This window comes from Salvia hispanica, chromosome 1, assembly GCF_023119035.1.
Source record: "Salvia hispanica cultivar TCC Black 2014 chromosome 1, UniMelb_Shisp_WGS_1.0, whole genome shotgun sequence".
NCBI lineage: Eukaryota > Viridiplantae > Streptophyta > Magnoliopsida > Lamiales > Lamiaceae > Salvia > Salvia hispanica.
Window position 1 is genome coordinate 51909942 of NC_062965.1, and position 27391 is coordinate 51937332.

At 40.1% G+C, this 27391-nt stretch overlaps 3 protein-coding genes across 4 annotated transcripts; all 3 read right to left on the reverse strand.

The window, feature by feature from the left end:
* Positions 1 to 62: 62 nt before the first annotated feature.
* Positions 63 to 1591, reverse strand: LOC125202263 (disease resistance protein RPH8A-like). Its single transcript, XM_048100631.1, has 2 exons — positions 462 to 1591; positions 63 to 133 (listed from the first exon to the last, which is right to left on the reverse strand). Exons 1-2 carry the CDS (start codon positions 1485 to 1487, stop codon positions 116 to 118), a joined length of 1044 nt encoding a protein of 347 aa, XP_047956588.1. The 5' UTR covers positions 1488 to 1591; the 3' UTR covers positions 63 to 115.
* A 14735-nt stretch (positions 1592 to 16326) lies between these two features.
* LOC125202261 (probable disease resistance RPP8-like protein 2) lies at positions 16327 to 20028 on the reverse strand. 2 transcript variants are annotated; one of them, XM_048100627.1, is made up of 2 exons: positions 17191 to 20028; positions 16327 to 17117 (listed from the first exon to the last, which is right to left on the reverse strand). In XM_048100627.1, the coding sequence occupies exons 1-2, from the start codon at positions 18823 to 18825 to the stop codon at positions 17097 to 17099; spliced, it is 1656 nt and encodes a 551-aa protein (XP_047956584.1). In that variant the 5' UTR covers positions 18826 to 20028; the 3' UTR covers positions 16327 to 17096. Both variants share the same exon structure in this region, with proteins under 2 accessions (XP_047956584.1, XP_047956585.1).
* Positions 20029 to 24554: 4526 nt separating this feature from the next.
* Positions 24555 to 24878, reverse strand: LOC125200499. Its single transcript, XM_048098136.1, has one exon. The coding sequence runs from the start codon at positions 24876 to 24878 to the stop codon at positions 24555 to 24557; it is 324 nt and encodes a 107-aa protein (XP_047954093.1).
* Between the last annotated feature and the right edge of the window lie 2513 nt (positions 24879 to 27391).

A 27391-nucleotide genomic window follows, 5' to 3' on the forward strand; every position in this document is an offset into this window, starting at 1 on the left:
GGGCCAAGACAAAGGAGAGAGCGGACCGTTGACGCGCAATCACTTTTTATTGAATCATACACTTCTTGGAAGGCAAATAAATTGTTGCTATGAGCACACAACCGCCGTTGATCTTTCATATCATCATAATAACCTTGTAAAACATGCATAAACTTGATCTTACTTGCTTCTTTCTTGCACAAGTGCTGCCAACATGAATGCACACGAAACATTTTCTTTGAAAACCAAGATTGTAGATTTGTTTCGAACAGAACAAGATGATGCCGGTGAGAAAGCATTCCCGCGCATTCATATATAGAATCTTCTAAATTACGTTTTCCAATTGGTTCAAGAAACCCTTCGGCACACAACCGAGCACAGAAGGTTTCCATACCAATATTAATATATGGTGGGAAAGATCCTAAATAGAGAAAAAGCATTTTCAAATATTGAGGTAGGTATTCATAGCTTGGGAAAAGTACCTCCGATATTTGACTATATGCATCCACGAATATTGAATTATGTTTTTTACCGGCCACCTCAGTCCAGAACTCTGGAGTCTTGTCTTCTTTGGATAGGAGCTCTCCAACTGTGACTAACATAAGTGGAAGACCTTCACATTTATTGGCAATTATCTCTCCCAGTTTCTCAAGGTGGGGAGGGAACCCCTCTTCACCAAACACCTTCTCACCAAGTAATTTCTTACTCTCTTCTTCATCCAACAAATTTACTCTTACACCTGAAGAATTTATCGTATTTAGCCTGCTTGTAAACAAGATTCGAACATTCTCTTGAGGCAAGTTAGCTATCATTCGGGTGTCCCATTCCCATACGTCATCCAACACAATGAGACATTGCTTATCTTTCAATCGCTCTTCCAAGATTCCAGCTAATTTCTCGTCATCATAACCGTCTCGACCTTGAGTGTTGGGATCCAGTTGAGCTAGAATGCATTTTAATGTTTCATTGGATTCACATTTTTTGCCCACTTTGACCCATGCCCGATGCTCGAAATGTTCGCGCACTAATGGGTCGTCAAATACTTTCTTAGCAAAAGTTGTCTTTCCAACTCCTGCCATCCCAATAATTCCACAGCAGTTCTCTTCATCTTCTGCAAGAACCACATCCCTAACTAGTCCAAAATCATCAGGTATTCTAACCATCTTCGAGTTGATTCCACTGCAATCAATTCTTGAGGAAAGAGGTTCACCTTCTTCATCAGGCATATTCAGCAGTTCAATATCGTACTCCGCCTCCATCGCTTTCACCCTCTCGACGAAGCAATCAACACTCTGCTGCAAACTCTGCAAATCCACAAAGATAGCTGCCATGTGATCTCCTGAGCTTTCGAGCTGTGGAAGAATCTGTTGATACACATGAGATTCTAGTAAATCTTCGAATTCCCACACAACCTCTTTGATTTGTTCATCCAAAGCATTCACCTTCGTCCTGATCTTGCTGTAGCCCGTCTCGTCCAATTTTAGAAGAACCTTTTGCAAGCGACTCATGGCCTCGTAGGCTGGTGGTAAGATTTGTTGAGAGTGAGAAACCAGAGAAATACAAGACGATTGTAGAATATTTTGAATCGTAGTCTTAAGAGAAATGGCTGCACCATAAGCCGCCATCACCACCGGAGGAGAGGAGTTGGCAACGGCCTTTAGGTGGTGGGATTTTGTATTGCTAATCACGTGTATTGATTACCGTTTAAACTTAGAAATTAGTGTAAAGCTGGCTACACATATTAAGAAAATTATTGATGGTACAATGTCACAAGCTCTTTGTCTCCATGTTTGACTAATAACCATGTTGAGGATATTATTGAATACTGTAAGCCCATAAGTTATGGTTTTTTCAAGATTTTTTTATGATTTGTAGTCAATTAACATTTCTTACTATAAACAGTGCAATATCATATAACCAAACACAAATCAAAGTTTAAATTGCAAACGCATGCATTTTAGTTAATAAAAAGAATTCGACTGATGTGTTTTGTGCATGCAAAAATTTACATCATCTCAACTGCAATAGTACTCAAACTCCTAGCAGTTTTGACAACACTTTTGGAAATAGTCAACAACATGATATGCAAGCATATCCACATATTCATGAATTTCGAGTAAATGAATCTCTTTAATATTTTACTCCCTTAGTCCCACAAGAATATGCGTTCTTTCTTTTTTAGTCCGCCCCACAAGAATATGCACTTTCTAAATTTGGTAAGTCTTTACTCTCTGAGGTGAGACTCATTCTCCACTAACAATACTTTATTTACTTTTTCTCTCTACCTCTCTCTTACTTTACCAATTTTTACATTAAAACCTATGCCGAACCCAAAGAGTGCATATTCTTTGGGACGGAGGGAGTATGAAATATATTCTTAATTAGATGAATGTGATTTTAAAGTTTGTGAAAATCTAGACTTAGTTTGGAGTTATTGATTCCAAAAGCAACAAAACTCTATATTTCACAAGTAAATTTGAGAAAGGAAGTTTTTCACCAAATAAATTGTACTCCTAGTATCCTACAAAGTTGCACTGCTTTTCTTTTTACTTTCAGGATTTAATTATGACATGTGCACTGTATGTTCAATTATATACTGGGTTGGGCCTAATTGACAATTTGCCACAATTAGTAATTACTACCTCCGTCCCCCAAATATTGACACACTTTGACCCGGCTCGGGTTTAAGGAATGTAATGGAAAGTGAATTGACTTTGACCGGTCTAGGGGAATCGGATAAGGGGAAGCGCACACTGAATGAACCATGGTTTGCTGACTTAGCCAACTACTTGGTCACGGAAGAGATGCCAAGTTCAGACGAGATTTCCCGGACCCAGAGGATGAAGATTAGAAGTGAAGCTAAATATTACTTTTGGGACGATCCTTACCTATGGAAAATGTGCTCAGATCAAATGATTAGACGCTGCATTCCCGAATGGGAACAAAGAGATGTGTTAATTCATTGCCACACGTTAGCATGTGGAGGCCACTTTGGGCCAAGGAAGACAGCAAGGAAAGTCTTAGACAGCGGTTTTTATTGGCCGATGCTAAATAGGGATGCTTTTGAATTTTGCCAAAGTTGCTAGAGGTGCCAGCAGACGGGGGGGATTTCGAGAAGAGACGAGATGCCTCAGGTCCCAGTGATAGTGTGCGAAATTTTTGATGTGTGGGGAATGGACTTTATGGGACCGTTCCCATCGTCTTGTGGGAATACATATATATTGGTTGCAGTAGACTATGTGTCTAAGTGGATAGAAGCTAAGGCCACCATAACATGTGAATCGAAGGAGGTGGCGAAATTTTTGAAGGCCAATATTTTCAACCGATATGGAGTTCCTCGGGCCATCATCTCGGATCAAGGAACTCATTTCTGTAATCGCACCATCGAGGCTTTGATGAAGAAATATGGTGTTCACCATAGAGTGTCGACTCCTTACCATCCTCAGTCTAATGGCCAGGCAAAGATTTCTAATCGCGAGATTAAGGCGATATTGGAGAAAACAGTTAATCCGTCAAGGAAGGACTGGAACAAGAGACTCGGGGACGCATTGTGGGCTTACAGAACTGCTTTTAAAACGCCTATTGGAATGTCTCCTTACAGACTTGTGTTTGGCAAGATGTGTCGCTTACCTGTTGGTATTGAGCACAAGGCGTATTGGGCAGTGAAAGAAATGAACATGAAGCCGATAGCTTGCGAAGAAGAGAGGAAGTTACAATTGCAAGAGTTGGAGGAACTTCGGCTGGAGTCATTTGAGTCTGCCATGTGGTACAAAGAAAGAACGAAGTTATGGCATGATAAAAATCTCCGGGTCAAGGAACTTCATGTGGGACAGAAGGTGCTCCTTTTTCAGTCTCGGCTCAAGCTAATGCCAGGAAAACTGAAGTCTAAATAGATCGGTCCATATACTATCGTCGGCCTCCGAGCAAATGGAGCAGTGGAGATCCAGGGAAGTGCTCCAAACTATGTTCCTTTCCTTGTAAACGGTCATAGAGTGAAAGTCTATAGGGATAATTCCGAGTTGTGTGTTGTGGACGAAGTTCCACTACATGCACTCCCTACTATCACCTAAACGGACAGGAGAAATTTCCGATGAATTCCTAGGTCAAGGAGTAAGTTAACAATTTTGAAAATACAAACTGAACTAGGGAATCTCGGAAATACAATAAGTATGTAAATAGTTTAATTGCTTTTTAAACTTAGAAAATCCAAAAAAAATATTTTCGAAGCACCAGACTCCAAGGGGAACCGATATTTTATGCTCTAACCTTGACCTAGGAGTCTGGAACCTTCATTTCTTTGTTTTTGTAGAACATGGTCGAGGGAATTAGCTAAAGAAGAACCTGAGGGAAGAAGTCAAGGGAAGATTGGAGGAAGGAGTCGAGGAGGAAAAAAATATTTTGAAATTCAAATTCTGGCCGATAATTATGGAAGTTGTACGGTTGCTTACATCATGCCTGCAACCGCACCACCTTTTCACCAGAAAAGCAACCGTCGTCCTTCTCTCTCCAATTATCCCCAATTCGACGAAAAATTGATTCGCTCTCCCTTCTCTCTAATTTCGTTCTCTCTCTAAAAAAAACTAAACCCTAACCAAATTCGCCCAGTTTTCTCTCATTTTTCAGATCTACACCGATGGATTCTACCCAAAGCACTGTGTATGACCCAACCTTGCTGGCAGAGTTGACGCAGAAGGTGGGGAGCGTCGAGAAAGCAAAGGAGGTGTATGCCCTATTCGCTGCTAGTCGCACCACCACTGACGATTCCGGCAGATTCGGCTGCAAAACCGGCGAATCTTCCTGAAGAAGGACCGCGAGATTCTACATCTCCACATGCAGAAACCGCTTCACAAAAAGCGGAGGAAGAGGGGGTACCACACGAACGGGTGGAGGGTGATGAACCGACTCACGACGAGACCATGGTGGAGACAGGAAGGCAAGAAACTGAGAACCCTAATCTTGAGGGTAGAGAAGTGTGTGAGGGGGAAACCCCTATTTCTGATGAAGTTCGTAAGGGGGAAACCCCTGTGTTAGATGAAGTTGCGGAGGGGGTAACCCCTATTGTGGATAATGTGGTTGAGGGGGAAACCCCTGTTTTTGAAAAGGTTGCTTAGGGGGAAACCCCTATTTTGGAGAAAGATGCAGAGGGGGAAACCCCTATGGAAACGGGAGATGAGACCCCGGTTGATTTCAGGGGTGCGACCCCTGAGTTCGTGAAAGAGGGGGCAACCCCAGGGAGATGTCGGGGGGAGAACCCCATTTATATTGAGGGGGCAACCCCGATGTTGGTTGGTGAGGGGGAAACCCCAGGACAGCTTTTAGAGGAATCAGATCTACCTACAACTGGAGTACCGGAGCCCGAGGAAGGGCTGAAACGATCGTGGACCTGGTTGATGACCAGGAAGAAGATGTGCCCAAGGTTGATGAGAGGGCAGAAAGGAGGCACACCAGGAGGAGCCTCCTCGATGAAGTCGATGACTTAGTGCCTGACGCAACAGAGGCAGAGGAGCGTCGCTTGGCCAAGGAAAAGGCAAGGAAAGGAAAGGCGGCGGCGACCTCATCCACCCGGTCTAGGAAAGCTCCCTCCGTCCAGGAGGTCGAGGAGACCCTTTCCCCTATAACCGAGGAACCCTCTGTCGAGGAACAAGACGAGCCCATCCCTGAACCCAGCTATGACTCTGAGGAAGCTGAAGAAGAGCCGATTCCAGGACGACCGGTAATCTGGCTGACTAAAGAATTGCTAGAGGAGATGAGGCAGTTCGACGACCAAAAGAGGATCGCGGTGTACAAGGAGAGGTGTAGCGCCGGGAAGATGGCCAAGTCAGGAAAGCAGTACAGCTCGAGGGAGCTCAAAATGATTGCATGTGACAAAGAATTCCGCGCCTGTATCCGAGCGATAAGATTTGAGTGGCTGTTGCAGCACAGTCAGGAGAGGGTACCAGTGGATTTAGCAAGAGAGTTTTTATCCACTTTTCGTTTAAAGAATAACACTGATCTCGACGCGGATTCTATCACATTCAGGCTTTTCAATCAGGAGTATGAGTTGAGCATTAGGGAGTAGTCTCTGAGGATGGGGTTGTTTACCCAGGCCGAAGATGAAGAGGGGGCGTGGAATGACAGGATGGTTGGAATGCCAAAGAACACGCCTGGTTTCAAAGTACAGACGGCATGGGAACTGGTCACGCACCCTAAGTCGGGGGCGTTTAAGTCCAGCTACTCTAAGGCCTCCCACATTGAAGACCGGGTTCTCCGCTTTGCTCAAACGTTTGTCAGCTATAATTTGATGGGCAGCGCGAATTCAGCTCTCACCACTACCGACCTCTACTTCACATGGTGCATGGCGAAGGGTGTTAAGGTGCACCTCGGATATTGGCTGGCGCAGGCGTGCCACCAAATGACGAGCAGCCCGAGGCGTCATATGTACACCTGCCACCTCATCGGCGCTTACCTTTACCTCCAGAGAAACATAGAAATGAAAATTGCCAAAGCCGCTCCGCTGGTAGTCATGTGCGAACCCCCAGAGGTGTTTAGTGTTGATTATTTCTTCAACAAGGGGTTGCTGCAGACTCAAGGCACCAAGACTCTCTTCTATTCGTTGGGAGACAAGGTGAAGGCAGAGCCGGAGGAAGCCGAGAAAGCCATGCCAAGTGAAGAGTTTGAAGAGCTACGCAAGGAAGTCCAGGACGTGAAGAAAGAAATGCAGTTGATGAGGAGAGAAATGATCAAGGAGCTTGGTGGAATAAGGAAGGAATTTATGGGGAATCAGGAGGAAGTGACGACCCTGAGGGGCAACATTGCTGATTTGGCGGTGAAGTGCGCCAAACAGAATGAGCGAATGACGGAAGCAGTAGAGCTTTCATTGAAGATGTTAAAGTGGTTGCAGCAGACGCCCCCTTGACCCAGCCGAGCTCCCGGGTCCAGCAGCTGAAGTCAAAGGCAGCCCACTCGGAAGCAGTCCCTCCGTCAGTAGGCCGCAAACAATCGCCAAGCAGTTGATCTCCCGGCCGTTCCCATGCAAGTTCCAGCCCCACCAAAACCAAAGTCTATAGTGAGGAAGCCAATACTCGAACAAGCAACACAATAGGAGGAAGAAGAGCTGGAGCAGCCAGCAAAGAAGAAAGTCAAAGTGACCCGACCCGGAATCCCGCCCCAGTCTGGCTCTCGAGGGAGCCAGCCCCAGAAGTGACCCATCATCTCTTGACCAAGTAACTTTTATTTTTCGTTCTTTTAGTTTTTTTTTATTTATTTAGTTTTATTCCTGTTATATACGTGTTTTATATTTGTTGTGTCTTCTCCCACTTAGCCCACTGTGTGGTCTAAGTGTGAGAAGTTTGTATTTTCTGTTTTGTTGTGTTTTATTTTTCTTGTGTTTTCTGTTTATTGTGTTTTTCTCCCACTTAGCCCATTGCTTGGTCTAAGTGTGAGAAGTTTGTGTTTATATAATCTGTTTTGTTATTTTGCATTGATCTCTCTGTTCCCCCCTTCACGACGATGGCTTGGGGACAAGCTTGAGTGAAGTGGGAGGGGGAGAGGAGTCAATGCATTACCTTTGTTTGCATGACAAGAGTCTGTAAGTCTTAAGTGTTGTCGCATGAGCCAGTGGATGTAATACAGCATGATTCCCTTAGTGAAAGTAATTGAAGATAGGAGGCATTTCAACTTAGAAGTTTTTTTCCTTAAATAAGCCTAGTTAATCTAAGTGAAGCAAGAACGATGAAGGATGCCTCTACTTACTTAGTTATGAAGCCCTACTAAATAGTGAGTTATAAGCCTTAAATAACTTCGAGCTAACACATGTTTAAGGGCCACCACTGAATGCTTAGAGAGAAGAGGTGTGAAGGAGAAAAAATAGGGAATTGGGTTATGAAGGTATAAGCTGGACGAAGTCCAGGGTAAGGCGTTATAAGCTGGACGAAGTCCAGAAGAAAGGAGAAATGGAGGAATAAGCTGGACGAAGTTTAGAAGAAAAAAAAAAGGGAAAAAAAAGAGAAAAAATGTATATAAAAAAGGAGGAATAAGCTGGACGAAGTCCAGGGGGAAATGGTCTAGAAAGCAGGAATGATAATAGCCTGACCCAGGAAGGAGGAACTCTCATAACCCGACGCTTCAGTGGTGTAGCACTAATTTAAGAGAGAATCGATCCTAACATCCCTGGTGAGGAATGAGTGATCGAGTGAATCCAACAATCGGGTAAGTAGAAAGCTATCTTGACAAGCTGACAGATTGGCTAGGTAAAGGAAGGGAAAGGGCCTATTTGGAGGAGTGCAACCTATTGAATTGACCTTAATCTTGTAGGGACAAATGCCTAAAAATTGAAGCTAGCTCATGTATATGTGTTTGTATGATTTTTCTTATATTTACTTAGTTTTTCTTTGTGTCTAGGTCTAGGAGTCGGTCAAGAGATAACCTTGCTTGAAATTCGCCTTATTCTTTTCCTTTTTTGTCTTTATACTTGAGGACAAGTATGGTTTAAGTGTGAGCAGTTTGATAAGGCTAATTTCATGCATCGGTAATGTGCGAAAAATGTTATAATTTGCTGGGTCTAACACATTTCCTAAGCCAGGTGTGTGAAGAAAATCGCTAGATCGAGGAAGTATTGAAGGATATGGTCTAGCGAAGGAAAGGAACGAAGTGAGCAGGATTTAAAAGGAAAAATTGGCGTGACAGAGGAGTCAATAGCTGAGGGCAACAAAGTCTTATCTATACCTCGCTGGGCCCCACTCCAATGCCTATATATAGAAGAGCATGCAACGCAAAGAACATCATTTTTTTTCACTCTTCTTAGTTCACACACATTACACACACTTGGGAATGGGAGATCTGGGGTAGTCGGGTACGAAAGGTTACTTTCTTTAGAAGTTCGCGGTTGGCAACACCGTCCGAGTGTGGACGAAGATACAATTCCTTTTAATTTCAGTTGTTTTGCTCGTTTTTGCTGTCGAACTTCACTTTTGGAGTCGACCTGGTTGTTGATGATACTTATTGTCTTTCCGTTTTGTTGATCTGCGTTTAGCAGTTGAATTTCAAGTCGATTTGCATAGATCTCTCTGCTGTTAGTTTATTTCTACAAGTATTTTGTCGATCTCTGTTTCATTTTGATGTTGTGGTGGTTGATATGGGAATTTGGTGATAGATCTGTGGTTTATTGACTGTTTGGAGTTTTTTTTTGTTCGAATATGAAGTGATGAAGTGTTTCTGTTGGTTGGAGTTCGTGTTGGACGCTTGGATCCGGAGTGGATTTAGCGTCTGAGGTTGGATTCGACGTGAGAAAAGAAAGTTGTTAGATGGATTCGAGTTTTCTTCTTGTTTTCTGTTTTGCTTCGTCTAATGTTAGTTCTTCGTAGTTCATGCATAAATTTGATTTAAAATTAGTTTGCTCTGTTTTGACTTCGTTCATGTTGAATTTCTTATGAGTTTTACGCAACTTGGTTGTAGAAGACGATGTCGTTGTTAGTTAGTACTAGAGTTAGTTATTCTGCCAGCTTTTCGTATGAACTTCGCTTTTTCAGTCATGGTCCCCACAGTCGGTTGTTTCCTAGGTCTAGTAGTGAAACAGTTTTCTTAGATCAAGTGTTGAGCAGTTAAATTCTTTTGCAGCGTTCTCTTATAATTTTGCCTAGGTTTAGCTGTTAGCTTAGGAGTTTTAAAGATTCCCAAGTCAAGTTTAATTTGTTTCCTCAACCCAAGAAAAATGCGTGGCAGCAGCCAACACCAAAAACACACCCAAATCCTTGAACATGAGTATTACGCATCCTTCTCTGTGAGATCGATCCCTACTTTCCTATACTAGGTTTAGTAAAGTGGTTGAGGGTTTTTGAAAGAAGTGATCTGTGTGTCCGACGACCGGGATTTCCTGCGACCAATGAGTTCCTAGACCGCGTGATCTAGTGGATTTGTTGGACCTAGGGAACCTGTTATTTCCTTTTGAACACACTGTACGCAGATCAGACACTTTTCAGTCCTTCAAGAGCGAATCACACAACTGCAACAGGATCAGAACAAATATGGTTAGATTGAATGCATGGTATTGTGCAAAATCTAAATGACATATTTATACACAAAAGTTTAAAGAAATATTCAAAAACTTCCAATCATCTACCATAAATGATGAAATTATATCATATAACTGCAGCCAATATATATAGATGCAAAATATATGTATAGATACGTGATTTCAGTTACTATATTGATGAGCATTAAAACTCATAATAACTTGCCGTTACTTTTTTTTACTAACTTGGTCAATTAGCATATAGTAATCGATTTCATAAGTTATAACTGTCTGTAAAAATGAGTATTAATTGATTTTATGGAGACTCCAAATTTCCAAATGCATTCATATCAAATGATAAGAAATATTCACCAAATATTAAATATTTAAAATCCACCCAAAACTCTTGTATATTCAAATTTAGCCTAAAAACTCGTCTTTTATATATTTATAGATCGTTACGTAGTATGAGTTGTAGAGTGGTCCATTTAAGGGTGGGCCGACCCAATTATCTAATAGCTGATTGTGTTCTTATTAGAACAATGGGCCTAAGGGGATGATATATAAAAATTAGGCAGTCCAGCCCAAATTTTAGTCGTCTCAGCAAATTTTAGCCCATGCAAAATCGGCCGACACTGCCTAGCCCGAGTGATCGAGATTCACCCGGGCCTCCTCTTAATGTACAAACACCCCTCCGCTCCCCAACTAAAACTCGAGGATCTATTCACAATCACCTTTATTACCTTACTTTATCATACTCAGCCTAAACTCCCGTGTCACACATTTTGAATGAGGCGGATGAAATTAGAACACATTTTAAAATTATGCATGTCCAAATACTCCCTCTATCCCTGAAAATTTGTTACTCCCTTCGTCCCCGATTAAGAGTCACACTTGCATTTCTGCACTCATTTTGTAAAAATGATAATAAATAGTTAAACTGGAAAAATAGTAAAGTAAGAGAGAGAATAATGTAAAGAAGACTCTTTCTATACCTTATTCTCTATCTTATTTTACTATTTATCGACTTTAACTATTTATTATTAGTTTTACAAAATGAGTGCAGAAATGCAAGTGTGACTCTTAATCGGGGACGGAGGGAGTACTTATTTTTATTTCCATCTGTCCCTAAAAATTTGTCACATTTCACTTTTATCATTTTTGGTAGTGAACTCATCCACTAATTCATTATAATTCACATTTTGTTATAAAAGTAATACTCACTCTCCACTAACTTTTCTAACCCACTTTATATTATATTTCTTAAAATTCGTGCCGGATCAAATGGTGATAAATTATTAAAGGTGGAAGGAGTACAATAACAAAGGGAAACAAACATTGAAATGATATATTTATGATGTGAAACCTATTCACCTCTACTCTTGAAGCTCAATACAACTACAACCAGCTTCCCTAATGCTCCACCACCTTCCTCATATCACAGCGTATCCTTGATACCAACGCGTTCCGTATGACTAAATTCTTCTCCGGGAGGGACTCAAACGACCTCTTTGCTTCCTCCACCGCTCCCCACCACAACATGCTCCTTAAAACAACACTTCCGCGTGCAGCAATGTGTGAGAAGACAGCAGTGCTGCTAAGAACGCTCGAAAAACGATAAATCATCCATGCAAACACCACACAAGTGCATCTTGAAGAAAAACCTCATGGCGTCTCTGTCTCATCCCCTGTTTGCATACCCTGGTATGATCGCGTTCCAAGGAGAAGAGTCGGGTTTGGCATCCTTGATAGCAGAGATGTACTGTCTTCCACCACTCCAGACGCCATCCATTAGCTCATCATACGAGATAGTGTCGGTATTAGACAGTCGACTAAAAACAGTGAACGCCTTATCAAGCGCCAGTTTCGATCCTTTGCAAGAATAGCTGTTGGGTATGTACAGCTCCAACACCGACAAAATGCGACAACTAAAATAACAGCCCTACTTAGTAGTACTATAAGTTCTCCAAGTAAATTCTAGGCGATTACAAATTCAAAATTTTCATCACATATAAAAAAAAGCATCAACTAATTCAATATGCAATCAAAACAAAGTGAAAATCATGCATAAAGCAGAGAGAGTATTGAATATGGGAAAAAAAGCAAGCAATGTTTTAACCGAAATTTAAGTTGACAATAGTTTTGGTTACAAACATAATTCAACATTCAGGTTTCACAATCCTCAACAAAATCTAACAAATCACTATCCTTGAATTCAGGAAACAACATGATAATACACTTGAAATGATGGGATCATGCGACATCTAACCCATTTTGTTCTCTCATTTGCCTGAAAAACAATAAATCAATATAATGAAAATATGTCAAGTTTAAATTACAATAACAAGCAATTATTCAGTTAAAAGAGAAATGAATTGACGTGGTTTTTGAAAATTAATAAAAGTAAGAAGGCTAACCTGTTAACCAAGTTGAGAGTCTGGCAGCGACTTCTCATCACTCATAAGAACGGTGGGGACGAATTTCAAAATGATATTCTGATAATTTTTCCTCGGCAGATGCATAAACTAAGGGATTGCAGTCTACTAATTCAATTATTGGTGTTTCCCTTGTGTTACCGCACAACCAATCGAGATGTTTTAATCTGTAGCAATTCTGTAGGCTATGAACTTAAGCCAAGGGAGGCTTCCATGTTGAGCTCTCAATTCCACCAAATCAGTGTCTTCAATTACAAGTGTCTCAAGCTTCAAAAAACACCTCAATTCTATATCCCACACGGGGCCTCGAAAAGCATAAAGTTGTAAGTTGAGGCCAATAAGATTTGGTAGCATCGAACCAATGTCGTTCATGTACTGCCAAGGATATCCTAAACCACCCAACATTAATACTCTTAGACTTGATGGGAACATTGAAAGAGGAACCATAGCCTCCCTCTTCATATCAGCTTGTTGTACAACATATGAAAGACACGTCAAATTCTGGAGTTCCTTTGAAATATTAGCCAAGCCACTCAATGAGTTGCTATCATCGTCTTCATCATAAGGCTTCCTCATCCTATAAATGTATAGAAATCTTAAATTCGGAATTCTTTTAAGAATTTCTATAGTGCTAACTCTTTGTATCCACGCCTAAAAGAAAATAGACTCTGTCCAAAATAGCATTAGAATTAGAATTGGGAATTGGGGGTTGGCGGGTCTCTTCCAAGGACACTAAGATATTGTAGGTTTTTGATACGAGCGTATATTTATTAATTAGTTAGTTTTGATTTACCTTTTATTTCTCATATTTGATTAGATATTATTAGATTTTTTTTAGGATATTCTTGTATCCCCACATATTATAAATATGTGTGGAGTATTCCATAGCATTCAATCAATAAGAATATCAATATTATCGTTCATTCTTTTCTCCATAGAGAGACAACCGTCGTGCTCGACGGGCACTCGCCCGCGACAGATATTTATCGATCGCCGATCTACGGACGCCGATCACCCCTCCTATCGGGTTTTGCATGTCCCATATTTCCATTGGCATATATGGCAGAACTCTGCGCTTTATAATGCGCACATATTGATGGATGATCAAGAATTGATGGTGTAAAAGGTTGGATATGGAAACAGGGAGCTCTTTGCTACAAGTTAGAGCAAGATACTTTAGACAAACTAGTTTTAAAATTTCAGGTGGGATATGATAAAATCGGACCGTAAGAGCATTTAGTACCCTGAGCAACTTGAAATTCATGATATGTATTGACACTGGATAAGGGTGGATAGAACCATAACAGAGAACGGATATTGGATGGACGATCTCTTTTTACTGAATCATAACTTCTTTGATGGCAAATAAAGTGTTGAAATGGACACACAACCGTCGCTGGTCTTCCATAACTTCATCGTAACTTTGTAAAACATGTAAAAACTTGATTTTACTAGCTTCTTTCCTACACATGTGCTGCCAAGAAGAATGCACACGAAAATCTCGATTTGAAAACCAAGATATTCGTTCAGGACTCCACAGGAGAAGATTGAAAATTTTAGCAAGCACCTCCACGGAATTACACACAACATTTTGAAACCCATTATCTTTCAAAATTTGTGTTCCAGATGGTTCAAGAAACCCCTCAGCACTTATACAACAAATGAGGTTGATGTGTAGTAAAAGATTACGATATGGCGGGAAAGCTCCAAAATAGAGAAAAAACATTTTCAAATATTGAGGTAAATATTCATAGCTTGGGCGAAGTACCTCTTCAATTTGATCATATGCATCCACAAAAATGGAATTATGTTGTTTTTCAGCTACCTTAGTCCAATATTTGTGGATAATAATGAGTGGAAGACCTTCACATTTTTCTGCAATCTTTTCTCCCAATTCCTAAAGGTAAGGTGGGAAACCTTTTTCACCGAACACCTTCTCACCAAGTAATTTATTACTTTCTTTTTTATTCAATAAGCATACTTCACGAAAAATATTGGAGAATTTTGAATTCTTAGCCTGCTTGTAAGCAGAATTTGGACATTTATTTCTTGCAAGTTACCCATTAATTCTGTGTCCCATTGCCATCCATCATCCAACACTACGAGACATTTCTTATCCTTCAATCTATCTTCCAAGAGTCCAACTAATTTCTCTGTATCATCATCGTCTCTTTGGGTAAGCATTTGGCCGTAGTTTTTGGGATCCACTTGAGCAAGAATGCATCGTAATATTTGATTGGATTCCCATTTTCTGCCCACTTTGACACATGCTCGAAGCTCGAAATGACTCTGAATCAATGGATCGACAAATACTTTCTATACAAAAGTGGTCTTTCCAACCCCCGCCATCCCGGTAACAAATATAACTGATTCCGTTCATTTTGTATCAGAAAACCCCTGGCTCGTTCAAGATTATCATATAATCCAACCATATTTGAGTTGATTCCACCAAAATCAATTTTTGAGGAAAGAGGTTCACCTTCTTCTTCAGCCAGCAGCTCCTTATCATACGCTGCCTCCATCACCGTCACCCTCTTGATGAAGCGATCAACACTCTGCCACAGACTCTGCATATCTACTAAGAAAGACAAGCGATCTCTCTCACCTCCTGACGAGCTTTCGAGATGTGGAAGAATCTGATCGGTGTAGAGGGACTCTGGTAAATCTTCGAACTCCCATATGACCTCTTTGATTTGTTCGTCCAAATCATTCACCTTCATCCTAATCTTACTGCAGCTCGTCTCATCCAACTTTAGTAGAACTTCTGCAAGCGATCCATAGCATCATAGGCGGATTGTAAGATCTGTGGAGAGGGTGGAATCAGTGAGATGCGAGACGATTGTAGAAGACTCTGAATGGTATTCTTGAGAGAAGCCGTTGCACCATAAGCCACCATCACCCAATTGGAATATGGATTATCAAACACAGCACAAACTGAGAATGGAAATTGAGAATGATATTACTTTAGAGTTGGTTATGGGAATTCTGCAATTGTATTCTGACAAACGACAATAGGTAGAAATTTGTTATTTGCTCAATTATTGAAGCCATCAACTAATTCAATTGTAGACAAATTTCATTGGTCTACAAAGCCAGCGTTGAAATAATACTATTCAATTGGAGAGAGCACATTTTTATTTTATAAAAGATCAAACCACAAAAAGACAATGTGTATACCAAGCATATATTTCTTCTAAACATTTAATTTATAACTCAAGAGTTGGGTGAAATACAAAGTGAAAATACAAGTTGGGTGCATCGCATGTGACCCCTTCTGCTCTCTCATTTGCCTGAAAAATTATAAATGAATATATGATATGAGCATACACAAGCATTTTAATTAAGAAAGAATTCAAGTGATGTGGTTTGTGCATGCATATAAATGAAGTAGGAAGGCTAACCTGTTAACCAATTTCAGAGCATAGCTACAACTACTCATTTCAAAAAGAAGAGTTACAATGAACTCTAAAGTGAGATTTCGGTGTTAATTGCTCAGCAGAAGCAACACCTAAGGGATTGCACTCAATCAGTTCAATTGTAGGCGTTCTGGCCTTTGTGGGCTCACGCGTTCAATGAGTTGTTGTAATTTATAGTAATGGTGTATACTTAGGAGGTTAAGCCTTGGGAGGCTTCCATGTTGAGTGGTCCATCTCACGATATCAGTGTCTTCAATCACAATTGTCTCAACTTTCACAAAACTCTCCAATTCTATATTCCACTCCAGGCCTCGAAAAGCATACTATTGTAACTCGTGTTTCTTAAGATTTGGTAGTAACGAACCAATGTCATTCATACAAATGAATTTAGAATAAGCACATTTTAAAAATTGTTTGCTTACTGCATCCCACATGGAACCAGACAACACGTCCCACATCTGAGTCCAAGCACTCAAAGGCTCAACAGATTCTACGTACTCTCCTGGAACGTCATGATCAGTTGCGTCATATGCTTCATCGGCAAGCTGCTCGAGGGAAGACAGTCCAGCAATGCTGCTAAAAACACTTAAAAACGTGAACTCATCCATACGAACACTACATGAGTGCATCTTGGAGAAAAACCTCGCCTCTTCCCCTGTTATGACCGTGTTCCAAGAAAACAAGTTCGGGTTTGGCAATTAGCATCCTTGAAAGTATAGATATAGCAATTCCATCAATAAGCTCGCTGCACAGGATTAGACATTCGACTAAAAACAGTGAATGCCTAATCAAGCGCCCCGTTTTCTAGCATTTGCAGCAAGAACAGAGTTCCATAATACAATATCCTTCACCGTAAACCTTCATCGCACCAGAAACGCAGCCACAAACACGGAGTTGTTGGGTATGTACAGCTCCAACAATGACAGAATGCGATAACAAAAATAATGGTCCAACTTACTATTACAAGTTCCTGAATTAACTACTACACAAATTAATAGCTAAACAAGTTACAATTTCAAAATAATCATCAAATATATAAAAAACGCATCAACTAATTCAATATACAATCAAAACAAAGTGAAAATCATGCATAATGCGGAGAATACTGAACTAGGGAAAAAAGCATGTAATGTGTTTTAACAGAAACTTAACTGAATAGTTTTGTTCTACATTAAGGTTACATAATTCTCAACAAAATCCAACAAATTACTAACCTTGAATTCAGAAAACAACATGATAATACACTTGAAAAGATGGGATAATGAGACAACTGACCCATTATTTTGTCCTCTCATTTGCCTGAAATACAAGCATAAGCATTTTAGATAAAAGAGTAATGAATTGACTACGAATTCAGAGTAAGAAGGCCAACCTGCGATTTATCATCACAATAAGAACGGTGGCTACGAATATCAAAGTGATATTCTGATAATTTTTCCTCGGCAGATGCATACACTAAGGGATTGCAGTCTACTAATTCAATTACAGGTGTTTCCACTGAGTTACCACACAACCAATCGAGATGTTTTAATTTGTAGCAATGTCTCAGGCTTAGGAGCTTAAGCCAAGGGAGGCTTCCATCTTGAGCTCTCAATTCCACCAAATCAGTGTCTTCAATTATAAGTGTTTGAAGGTTGAAAAAACGAATCGATTCTATATTCCACTTTGGCCCTCGAAAGGCATAATCTTTTAGTTCAAGGGCATTAAGATTTGGTAGCATCGAACCAATGTCGTTCATAAACTTCCAATGATACCCTAAACCACTCAAACTCAATGCTATAAGATTTGATGGGAACATCGAAAGAGGAACCGTACTCTTCCAATTCATATCTGGGTACCATACATCGTATGTAAGACATATCAAATTCTTGAGTTCCTCTGAAATATTAGCCAAGCCACTTAATGAGTTGCTATCATCATCTTCATCATAAGGCTTCCTAACACTAATAATGGATAGTAACCTTAAATTCGGGACTCTTTTAAGAATTTCTACAGTGCAACTCTTTATACCCACGCCTAAAATAATAGAGACTTTTTCCAAAATAGCATTAGATTCAGAATTGGGGGTTGGTAGGTCTCTTTCCACGACTTGAAGATATTGAAGGTTTTGCATATCCCATATTTCCATTGGCATATACTGCATAACTCCACGTTTTATAATGGCCACATGTCGAAAGATAATCAAGAATTGAAGGTGCAAAAGGGTGGAAATTGAACTAGGGAGCTCTTTGCTGCAAGTCTGGGCAAGATACTTTAGACAAACTAGTTTTAGAATTTCAGGTGGGATATCATAAAATCGAACCTTACGAGCATTCAGTACCCTGAGCAATTTGAAATCCGTGGCATGTATTGGCACTGGATAAGGGTGGGTAGGACCATGACAAAGGAAAGAACGAATCAAAGAACAGTCACTTTTTATTGAATCAGACACTTGTTTGATGGCAAATAAAGTGTTGGAATGGACACACAACCGACGTTGGTCTTTCATAACTTCATCACAATTTTGTAAAACATGCAAAAACATGATTTTACTAGCTTCATTCTTACACAAGTGCTGCCAGCAAGAATGCACACGACATTTTCTAGTTGAAAACCAAGATGCTGCATCATAATCAAATAGAAGAAGATGATAATTATCAGCAAGCTCTCTCAGGATGCCGAACACAAATATTCTCAAAGTCTTCATTCCATCTATAACCTCATCCAAATTTTTTTTTCCAATTTGTTCACAAAACCCCTCAGCACTTAAATACCAAATGACCTTGTCTGGTTTAAAATTCGTATATGAGGGGAAAGCTCGCAAGTAGAGAAAAAGCATTTTCAAAATTTGAGGTAAGTAGTCATAGCTTGGGAAAAATACCTTTGATATTCGATTATATGCATCCGCAAAGACTGAATTTTGGTGTTTTTCAGCTACCTCAGTCCAATATTCTTGGGTACTTTTGTTAAGCTCTTCCCCTGTACCCTTGTTGGCTTTTCTTAGGAGATCTGCAACAGTAACTATCATAAGTGGAAGACCTTCGCATTTTTGTGCTATCTTTTCTCCCAATTCCTCAAGGTAAGGTGGGAAACCTTTTTCACCGAAACACCAAGTAATCTCTTACTTTCTTCTTTATTCAACAAGTCTACTTCAAGAAAAAATTGAGAATTTTCAATTCTTAGCCTGCTTGTAAGCAAAATTCGGACATTCTTTTCTTGCAAGGTTCTCATGACTTGTGTGTCCCATAGCCATACATCATCCAACACAATGAGACATTTCTTATCCTTCACACTGTCTTCTAAGAGTCCAACTAATATCTCGATATCATCATCGTCTCTTTGGGTAAGCATTTGGTCATAGTTGTTGGGATCCACTTGAGCTAGAATGCATCTTAATGTCTCATTGGACTCACATTTTCTGCCCACTTTGACCCATGCTCGAAGCTCAAAATGTGTCTGAATCGATGGATTGTCAAATACTTTCTTAACAAGAGTAGTCTTTCCAACCCCTGCCATCCCAGTTACTAGTAAACAATTCTCTTCATCTTTGATCAGACGATCCCTAACTTGTTCAAATTCGTCGGATAATCCAACCATCTCTGAGTTGATTCCACTGAAATCAATTCTTGAGGAAAGACGTTCACCTTCTTCATCAGGCATATTCCGCAGTTCAATATCGTACTCTGCCTCCATTACCTTCACCCTATCGATGAAGCAATCAACACTCTGCCGCAAACTCTGCATATCTACAGAGAAAGACAAGCGATCTCTCTCGCCTTCGAGCTGTGGAAGAATCTGATCAGCGTAATGGGATTCAAGTAAATCTTCGAATTCCCATATGACCTCTTTGATTCGCTCATCCAAAACGTTCACCTTCGTCCTGATCTTGCTGTACCCTGTCTCCTCCAATTTCAGCAGGACTTTTTGTAGACGACACATGGCATCATAGGCAGATCGTAAGATCTCAGAAGAGGGAGGAACCAGCGAGATGCGAGACGATTCAAGAAGACTCTGAATGGTAGTCTTGAGAGAAACGGCAGCTCCATAAGCAGCCATCACCCAATTGGTGGAGAGTTGGCGGTGGTGAAGAGGGAGGAGTTGATTGGTGTTGATTAACGTTTAAACTTAGAAATTATTGTAAAGGTGGCCACATATTAAGAAAATAATTGATCATACAATGTCACAAGCTCTTTGTCTCCATGTTTGGCAAGTAAACATGTTGAGGATGTTATTGAATACTGTAAGCCCATAAGTTATGGATTTTTCAAGATTTTCTTTTGTTTTTTTTAGTAAATTAACATTTCTTACTATAAGATGCTATGATCCACGCGCTGCAGTGTATGCCCAATATTCTAGATCAGTTAGTGTTTTCTATGGCATTGATGACTTACAGACCTTGGTAATCACACGACACAAGCGGCAAATAAGGGATTGCACTCAACTAATTTAATTTGTGGGCGTTCTGAGCATCGAGGGATCATGCATCTAATCGAGTAATTGTAATTTGTAGCTGTTAAAATTCTAATATCTTGTCCCACATCGGCTTGGTAACGATCCTAGCTCATCTATATAAGTGTGGATAACCCTCTCCCTTATGAGGCCTTTTAAGGGGTGAGTGGCTCATTTCTAATATGGTATCAGAGCCGGCCCAAGCCGATGATGGAGTTTATCTCTTTATCTCTTCTCTTGCCTACCCACGTGATGGAAGTCCGATATCCTCCCCTTATTAGCCCTTTTAAGGGGTGGGTGACCCATTTCTAATAGTAGCAATGCCGTATGCTTAGGAGGTCAATACCATTATATAAGATAAGCTTAAATGCTTCAAATTTTGAATGTCAAGCAATTAAAACATTTTCCAACATGGTGGAATATTTTCTTAATTATTGTGAAACATTAAAGAGAAGGATGATTGAAAACCAATGCTTCTGCTCTCTTATTCTCCATTGAAAATACTTAAAAAACTTTCTCTAACTATCTCTCTCTTACTTTACCAATAATGTATTAAAACACGTGTCAAACCTAAAGTTCATACTCTTTGGGGACAGAGGGAGTATCACTTTCCTAAGCAATACTAAGTTATTTTTCTATGCTGAAACATAGAAATATAGTGTAAAGCTGGCTACATATTAAGAAAATAGTGTAAAGTTGATGGTGGTTGGATTTTGTATTGCTAATCACGTGTATTGATTAACGTTTAAACTTAGAAATTAGTGTAAAGCTTAGCTGGCTACATATTAAGAAACCAATTGATGGTACAATGTCAAAGCACTTTGTCTCCATGTTTGGCTAGAAAACATGTTGATGATATTATTGAATAATGCAGGCCATAATTTATGGTTTTTTCAAGAAATTTTTTTGATTTGTAATCAATAAACATTTCTTACTATAAGATTCTTTGATCCACGCCCGCGGTGTATGCCTGCTATTCAACACTATTCGTATTTGGAAGTCTAAAAAATGGATCGTCATAGTGATGGTGACAACAGTTTTACTCATACGTTGTGATTTGCATTCTGCTTAAGTAGTTCATACAAATGAGGTTAGAATAAGCACAGTTTAAAAATTGCACATAAACTACGAAAAATATAGTTTGCATACAGTATACCAGAGGAATCGGTCAACTCGTCCCGCATCTGAGTCCAAGCATTCAAAGGCTCAACAGATTCTAAGTACTCTCCTGGAACGTCATGATCAGTTGTTGATAAAAATCAAATAATTGCATTTGTCCATATTTATAGCTTTATACAAATATCCAAATAAAGAGCCTATAGCCTCAAACAGATGCTCGCACCCATCGCTCGCACCCATCGATGCACCCTTGTCACTTGTTGAATATTGGTCAGTCTCGTTATGCTTTTGGGCCTGAGCTTGAAATCGACTCTATGTCACCCGTTGATTTGTCAATGTGACTAACCTTTTTGACTTTTTCCTCAGTTAAGACGTACTACTCCTGTCTCATTAAAATGAAACGTTTCCTAAAATGGAAACATCTCAATCCCTACTTTTTCATCTCTTGTACTCTCCCGTCTCTTCATTAACTCACAAAACAACACTATATAAAAACGCATGCTGATTTTCAAATGTTGTATATTTTTTAGTGGAACAGAGGGAGTAATTCAAAGGATCCATAAATTGATTTATTTATGTTTATAATAATTGTTATTGCAAGACTGGTTTTCAATACGAAAAATCGTATTTCTTCAATGAAATCACTGCATTATAAGTGATGGAAATATGAGTTATCAATTATTGGTGTTTGTGAAGAAATTAGAGGAAAGATTTTGAAATAGTGGGCTGTAATTGGAAAAGTATTATTGCAGAACACAATAGTGCATCGACTAATGAAACCATAATGCACGCCATATATTCCGCTGAATTATTAATTTTCAACTAAATAGATGCCCATAAATTTCTCTATTCTCAAAGGGACAATATTTTTGGATTAATAGTCACTTTCCCATAAATTTGTCCCTTGTAATAATATATTATCACAAAAAGATTCTTTTTTTGCTAGCACCAAAGTACTAGTCAATATCTAGGCAAAAGTGGTAGATATGTCCTCAATTTTTCAGATGGTAAAGCCCTTTCTTTTGGATATTTCCGACTTTTGCACGGTACTCGGAAGTAATTTCATATTGAATCATGTGGTCGGAAAGTGCTTGGCATTTTCCGAAGAAATGTGCTCGGTTATGGGTGCTCGGTTATAGCCCGGTTTTTGTATAGTGTGTAAATTTGCTACTAATATTCAGTTTGACAGTTTACAACATATGATGCATAGTAGTAGTATATTTTTCGTTGGAGAGGTATGAAAAAGTCTGAGAAACTTTACAATTTGATAGGAAAGGTCACTAGAAAATGAGAAAAGAGTGCCAATTATGCACTGTTATTGGCTTAATTTAGGGGTAAAATATTCAAGATCTTGATTTTAAACCTAGTTAATAGTATCAGTTTCCTAAGCAATACTAAGTTATTTTTCTATGCTGAAACATAGAAAAATAGTGTAAAGCTGGCTACATACTAAGAAAATAGTGTAAAGTTGGTGGTGGTTGGATTTTGTATTGCTAAGGGCATCCACAATGGGACGCCCTAAGCGACGCCCTATGCACCGCCACGTCAACATTTTTTCCTCCTCCTATTCCACCTGTAGTGGGGTGGACTATAGCCCGTCCTAAGCGACGCCCTAAGCATTTTATCTATTATTTGAATTTAAATACTTCAAAATTTGGAAAACTAACTTCATTTCATTAAAATTCAAACATTACAATACGAAATAAAAAAACTACAATTTCTCAACGGCGGCGGTTGCGGTTTCAAACTTCTTCAATCATGTCGGTCATGAGATGAGTATGGTCTTGTTGGTTGCGCATTGAGGCCTGTCGCTGTAGAACCGCACCGAAGCCAGTCGGTAATCCTCGAGTGACAGGCGAGGTCGCCGTGCTGGAGCTAGATCTGGCATCATTGATAAGGACCCATGTATATTTATGGTCCATTTCCCAAGGATTTACCCAATTTGGATGCTTGATCTAGGTATTTTTTTTGTGAGAATTGATTTTCTATTTTTATCAACAAAGGCAACCCATCAAGAATTAAGGAAACTAAGATGATCATAACAAGAAGTAACATTGGATAGAGTGAAAATTGAGATACATAGTCATTGATGAGGCAAGCTAAGACACTTACAACATATTAACATGCATCCATGGCTAGATCTTCAAGGGAAACCACAAACCTTGAAGCATGCCTCTACTTGATCCATACTTCACTAGGAATTGATGAAACAAGCAACCTAAATCTAGAAATTGGATAGGAAACCCTCTTCAAGAGGAACAAATCTTTCAAGCATATAATTTCATCAAAAACTAAGGAAAAGAAATGACATCAAGAGGTATTTATACTATGGGTCCAAAAATAGAAAGTTGGCCCACAAAATCTAAGTATCGGGCATTTCACCCGGCCAGGTGAATTGCCGGAAGCAAAAAACCCGACTGGGTTTTCTTTCTGGAGTCCGCCGATATTTCGCCCGATCGGGCGTTCTTCACAAGCGAAAACGCCCGACTGGGCGTTCTTGCTGTCTCCCCGCTCGGCCCTCATTTTTCAGCACGATCCTCCATTTTGGCTCCTCCGTCATCCTAGGCTCCTCCCGCTTGGACTTTTGAATGAAAGTTGCGAGCCCATCCCGAAGCCGCCTCGTCATGGCTCTCGTCTTGGGCCCGCCACATGAGTTCGCATCATTCATCATCCACCCAATTGGTGCATGTCCACGTTCTTGTTTGACTATCATGTTATGCATGATGATGCACACATAAATGACATCGGCGATGACTTCCGTGTACCAGAAACGAGCCAGACCTTTTACGATTGCCCACCGCGATTGGAGCACCGCAAAAGCCCGCTCCACATCCTTCCGCGCGGACTCCTGCTTTGCCACAAACAAGACTCTCCTCTCACACCAATTGGGTAGCTGATCATCTTAAAAAAAACAGGCCACCTTGGGTATATGCCATCGGCCAAGTAGTACCCAACATGATGTGTGCGGCCGTTGGCAGTGAACTGAATGGCCGGACCGCGACCCCTGCACTGATCGGCGAATAGGATGGACGAGTTGAGGACGTTGATGTCGTTGTTCGACCCGCCTACACCAAAGTAGGCATGCCAGATCCAGAGGCGGTGGTCAGCGACGGCTTCTAGGATCATCGCCGGGTGGCTGCCCTTGTAGCCGCTAGTAAATTGGCATCTCCAGGCCGTCGGGCATTTCTTCTACTGCCAGTGCATACAGTCGATGCTCCCTAGCATCCCAGGAAAGCCGTGCACCATCTCGTGCATCCGCATCAGACTCTGGCAATCATCAGCAGTCGGGCGTCGCAAATATGTGTCGCCAAAAGCCTCCACAATTAACTTACAAAATTTCTTGAGACATTCGCGGCCAGTTGTATCCCCGACGTGAAGGTACTCGTCAAACATATCTACTGTTGTGCCGTAGGCACAACTGCCAGCACAACTGGCAGATCGCAACCGTGCACTTCTGTAACGACGTAAGTCCGCGTCTGCCGATCCCGTCTTCCCGATACTGGAAGTACTCATCACATCCCTCCAACGTGTGCACAATGCGGAGAAAAAGATCTCGGCTCATTCTAAAACATCGATGAAAAACATTCGGGCCCCACCTTGGATTCTCAGCAAAATAATATGCGAACAGACGTTCGTGCGCTACGTCGTGCTCGCGGGGGACATACGTCTGACGTCATAGCGGGCGAGGGACCCGCGCCTCCGCCGCCTACTCCCGCTGCATTTGTGCCAGGCATTCCGTCTTGGCTTCATTAACGGCATCGAACAAGGCATCCGATGTACTCAAATCGTAGTCGTCGGGATTCATTTTTGAGACGATGAGAGAGAATAATTGAAGAGAAATTGAAGAGATGTGAAATTGGAGTGTGTGAAATGGTAGAGAATAGTAGTGTTTAAATAAGAATTTTTTTAAAAAGAAATTCAAAAAAAAAAAAATGAAACGCGTTCCCATCGTCCGTGACCTATCGTCCGCATCGTCCACAGTGGCGGACGATGGATATCCTCCGCGCATCGTCCGCAGAAAATGTATCGGGTGCGGACGATGGTTAACCCATCGTCCGCGATGCTACAATGGCGGACGATGCGACGGACGATGCATCGTCCGCCCCATTGTGGATGCCCTAATCACGTGTATTGATTAACGTTTAAACTTAGAAATTAGTTTAAAGCTTAGCTGGGTACATATCAAGTAAATAATTGATGGAACAAATGTCACAAGCTATTTATTAATGTTGTCTCCATGTTAGGCTAGTAAACATGTTGTTTGTATTATTGAATAATGCAGGACATAAGTTTTGGTTTTTTCAAGAAATTTTTTTGATTTGTAGTCAATAAACATTTCTTAATATAAGATGCTATGATCCACGCCCGCGGTGTATTTGGAAGTCTAAAATTAAAAAGAATGGGACAAACATAAATAAGTTAGTAGTACTATTATTACATTCACATTTTTAGTTATATATTAGTAATTTTCATGATAATTGTATAGTGGTGAGGGTGAGTTGTGGTCCGACCCAATCGTACAACATCCAATTGTTGTTAGAGTAATGTTATGTATAATTTCAGGTAGTATTTACAAAATGATATAGAGTTGTACTCAAGTTCACCTAATAATCTCTAATATTACCAGTTCACTGCGAGAATACAATTTCTCCTTAGTATGATGGAATGGAATTGGAATGAAAAGAAGATAGAAATGAAATGTCAATTTCTTTGGATTTCATTTGCATTTTCATCTATTCCCTCATTCATTCCATCAAACCAAGCAAATGAATAGAATGGAAGTAGGAATCACATTCCATTCCACTATGTACTCCCTCCGTTCCATAGTAATAGAGGCGTTTTTCCATTTCCGTTTGTTCCATAGTAATAGAGTCATTTCCCTTTTTAGTAAAAGTCAACACATTTTTCCACACCTACTTTACTCCCTCTTACTTTTTTCTCTCTTCATCTCTCTACCTTTTTCATTTTCCACTTTATTCTCTCTTTACTTAACTCATCTAACACTATTTTTCTTAATCTCCGTACCGAAAAGTTTTGTTTTAACTTTATATAAAATGATAAACATTAAGAATGAAATTTTTTATTTGAGGAATGGTTTTCATAATAACAAGAATGAAATTAAAGTTCTAACCAACACACGTGAGACGATTGTTACTCCAAACACCTATCGACAAGATACAAATCCATCGTATATATTCAATTCTATCTCATAATGTCCGAGACAATTCAAAACAATTCAAGTTAAACTAGACATGCCAAACAACTAGTCAAATAATAGATGTTGGATATTTTAGTGTAATTGGATTAACTTGATTGATCGGTTATTGTTATAATGATACATCATTTAAGTATGGAGGTGCGGAGTGCACGCTTATTTGAATTCATTATGATGTTAGGGGCGAAACCCCTAAACAGATGAACGGGGGTCCGGGGGCAGCGCCCCCGGGTAGCGGGGTCCAAGGAGCGGCTGCCCCTGGCGGGGGTCGAGCTGTTTCAAAAATTCATCCGAAAATATAATTTCTGAAAATCGAAGGACTAATTTGCAATTTCGGAAACCTTTGAAAATTAGTTATTTTCGGTTAACTTTTCCCAACGGATGCACTGTTTCGTCAACAGCTGCATCGGTTCATCTTCTTCAAAATCCGATCAAGTCTTCTGGTTCATAATCTCGAATACACATAAGAAGGTTCTGCATTCTCTGAATTTTATCCGATCAAATAACTTTGGTAGAACCACCGAAATTGATTTGATCTGAAAGCGTTTTGCACGACTTTCAGATATCCGTTTTCTGTTCTCTATATTGAATCTCCCTAACAATAGCTAAACACTTTATTCTTAGACCAATTTTCACAGTTCCAAGAACCTACGAAAGCGCGATATTCAAAGAGCAGTTTCGTTTAAAATCTATATCCATTATCAAGTTGTTATGTAAACAATTCCAACTGAAAATTCATTACCACCATATCCATCCCAATTCAAGCTTAAGAGACAACATTAAGACTATAAAACTAACACTTGAGATGCAC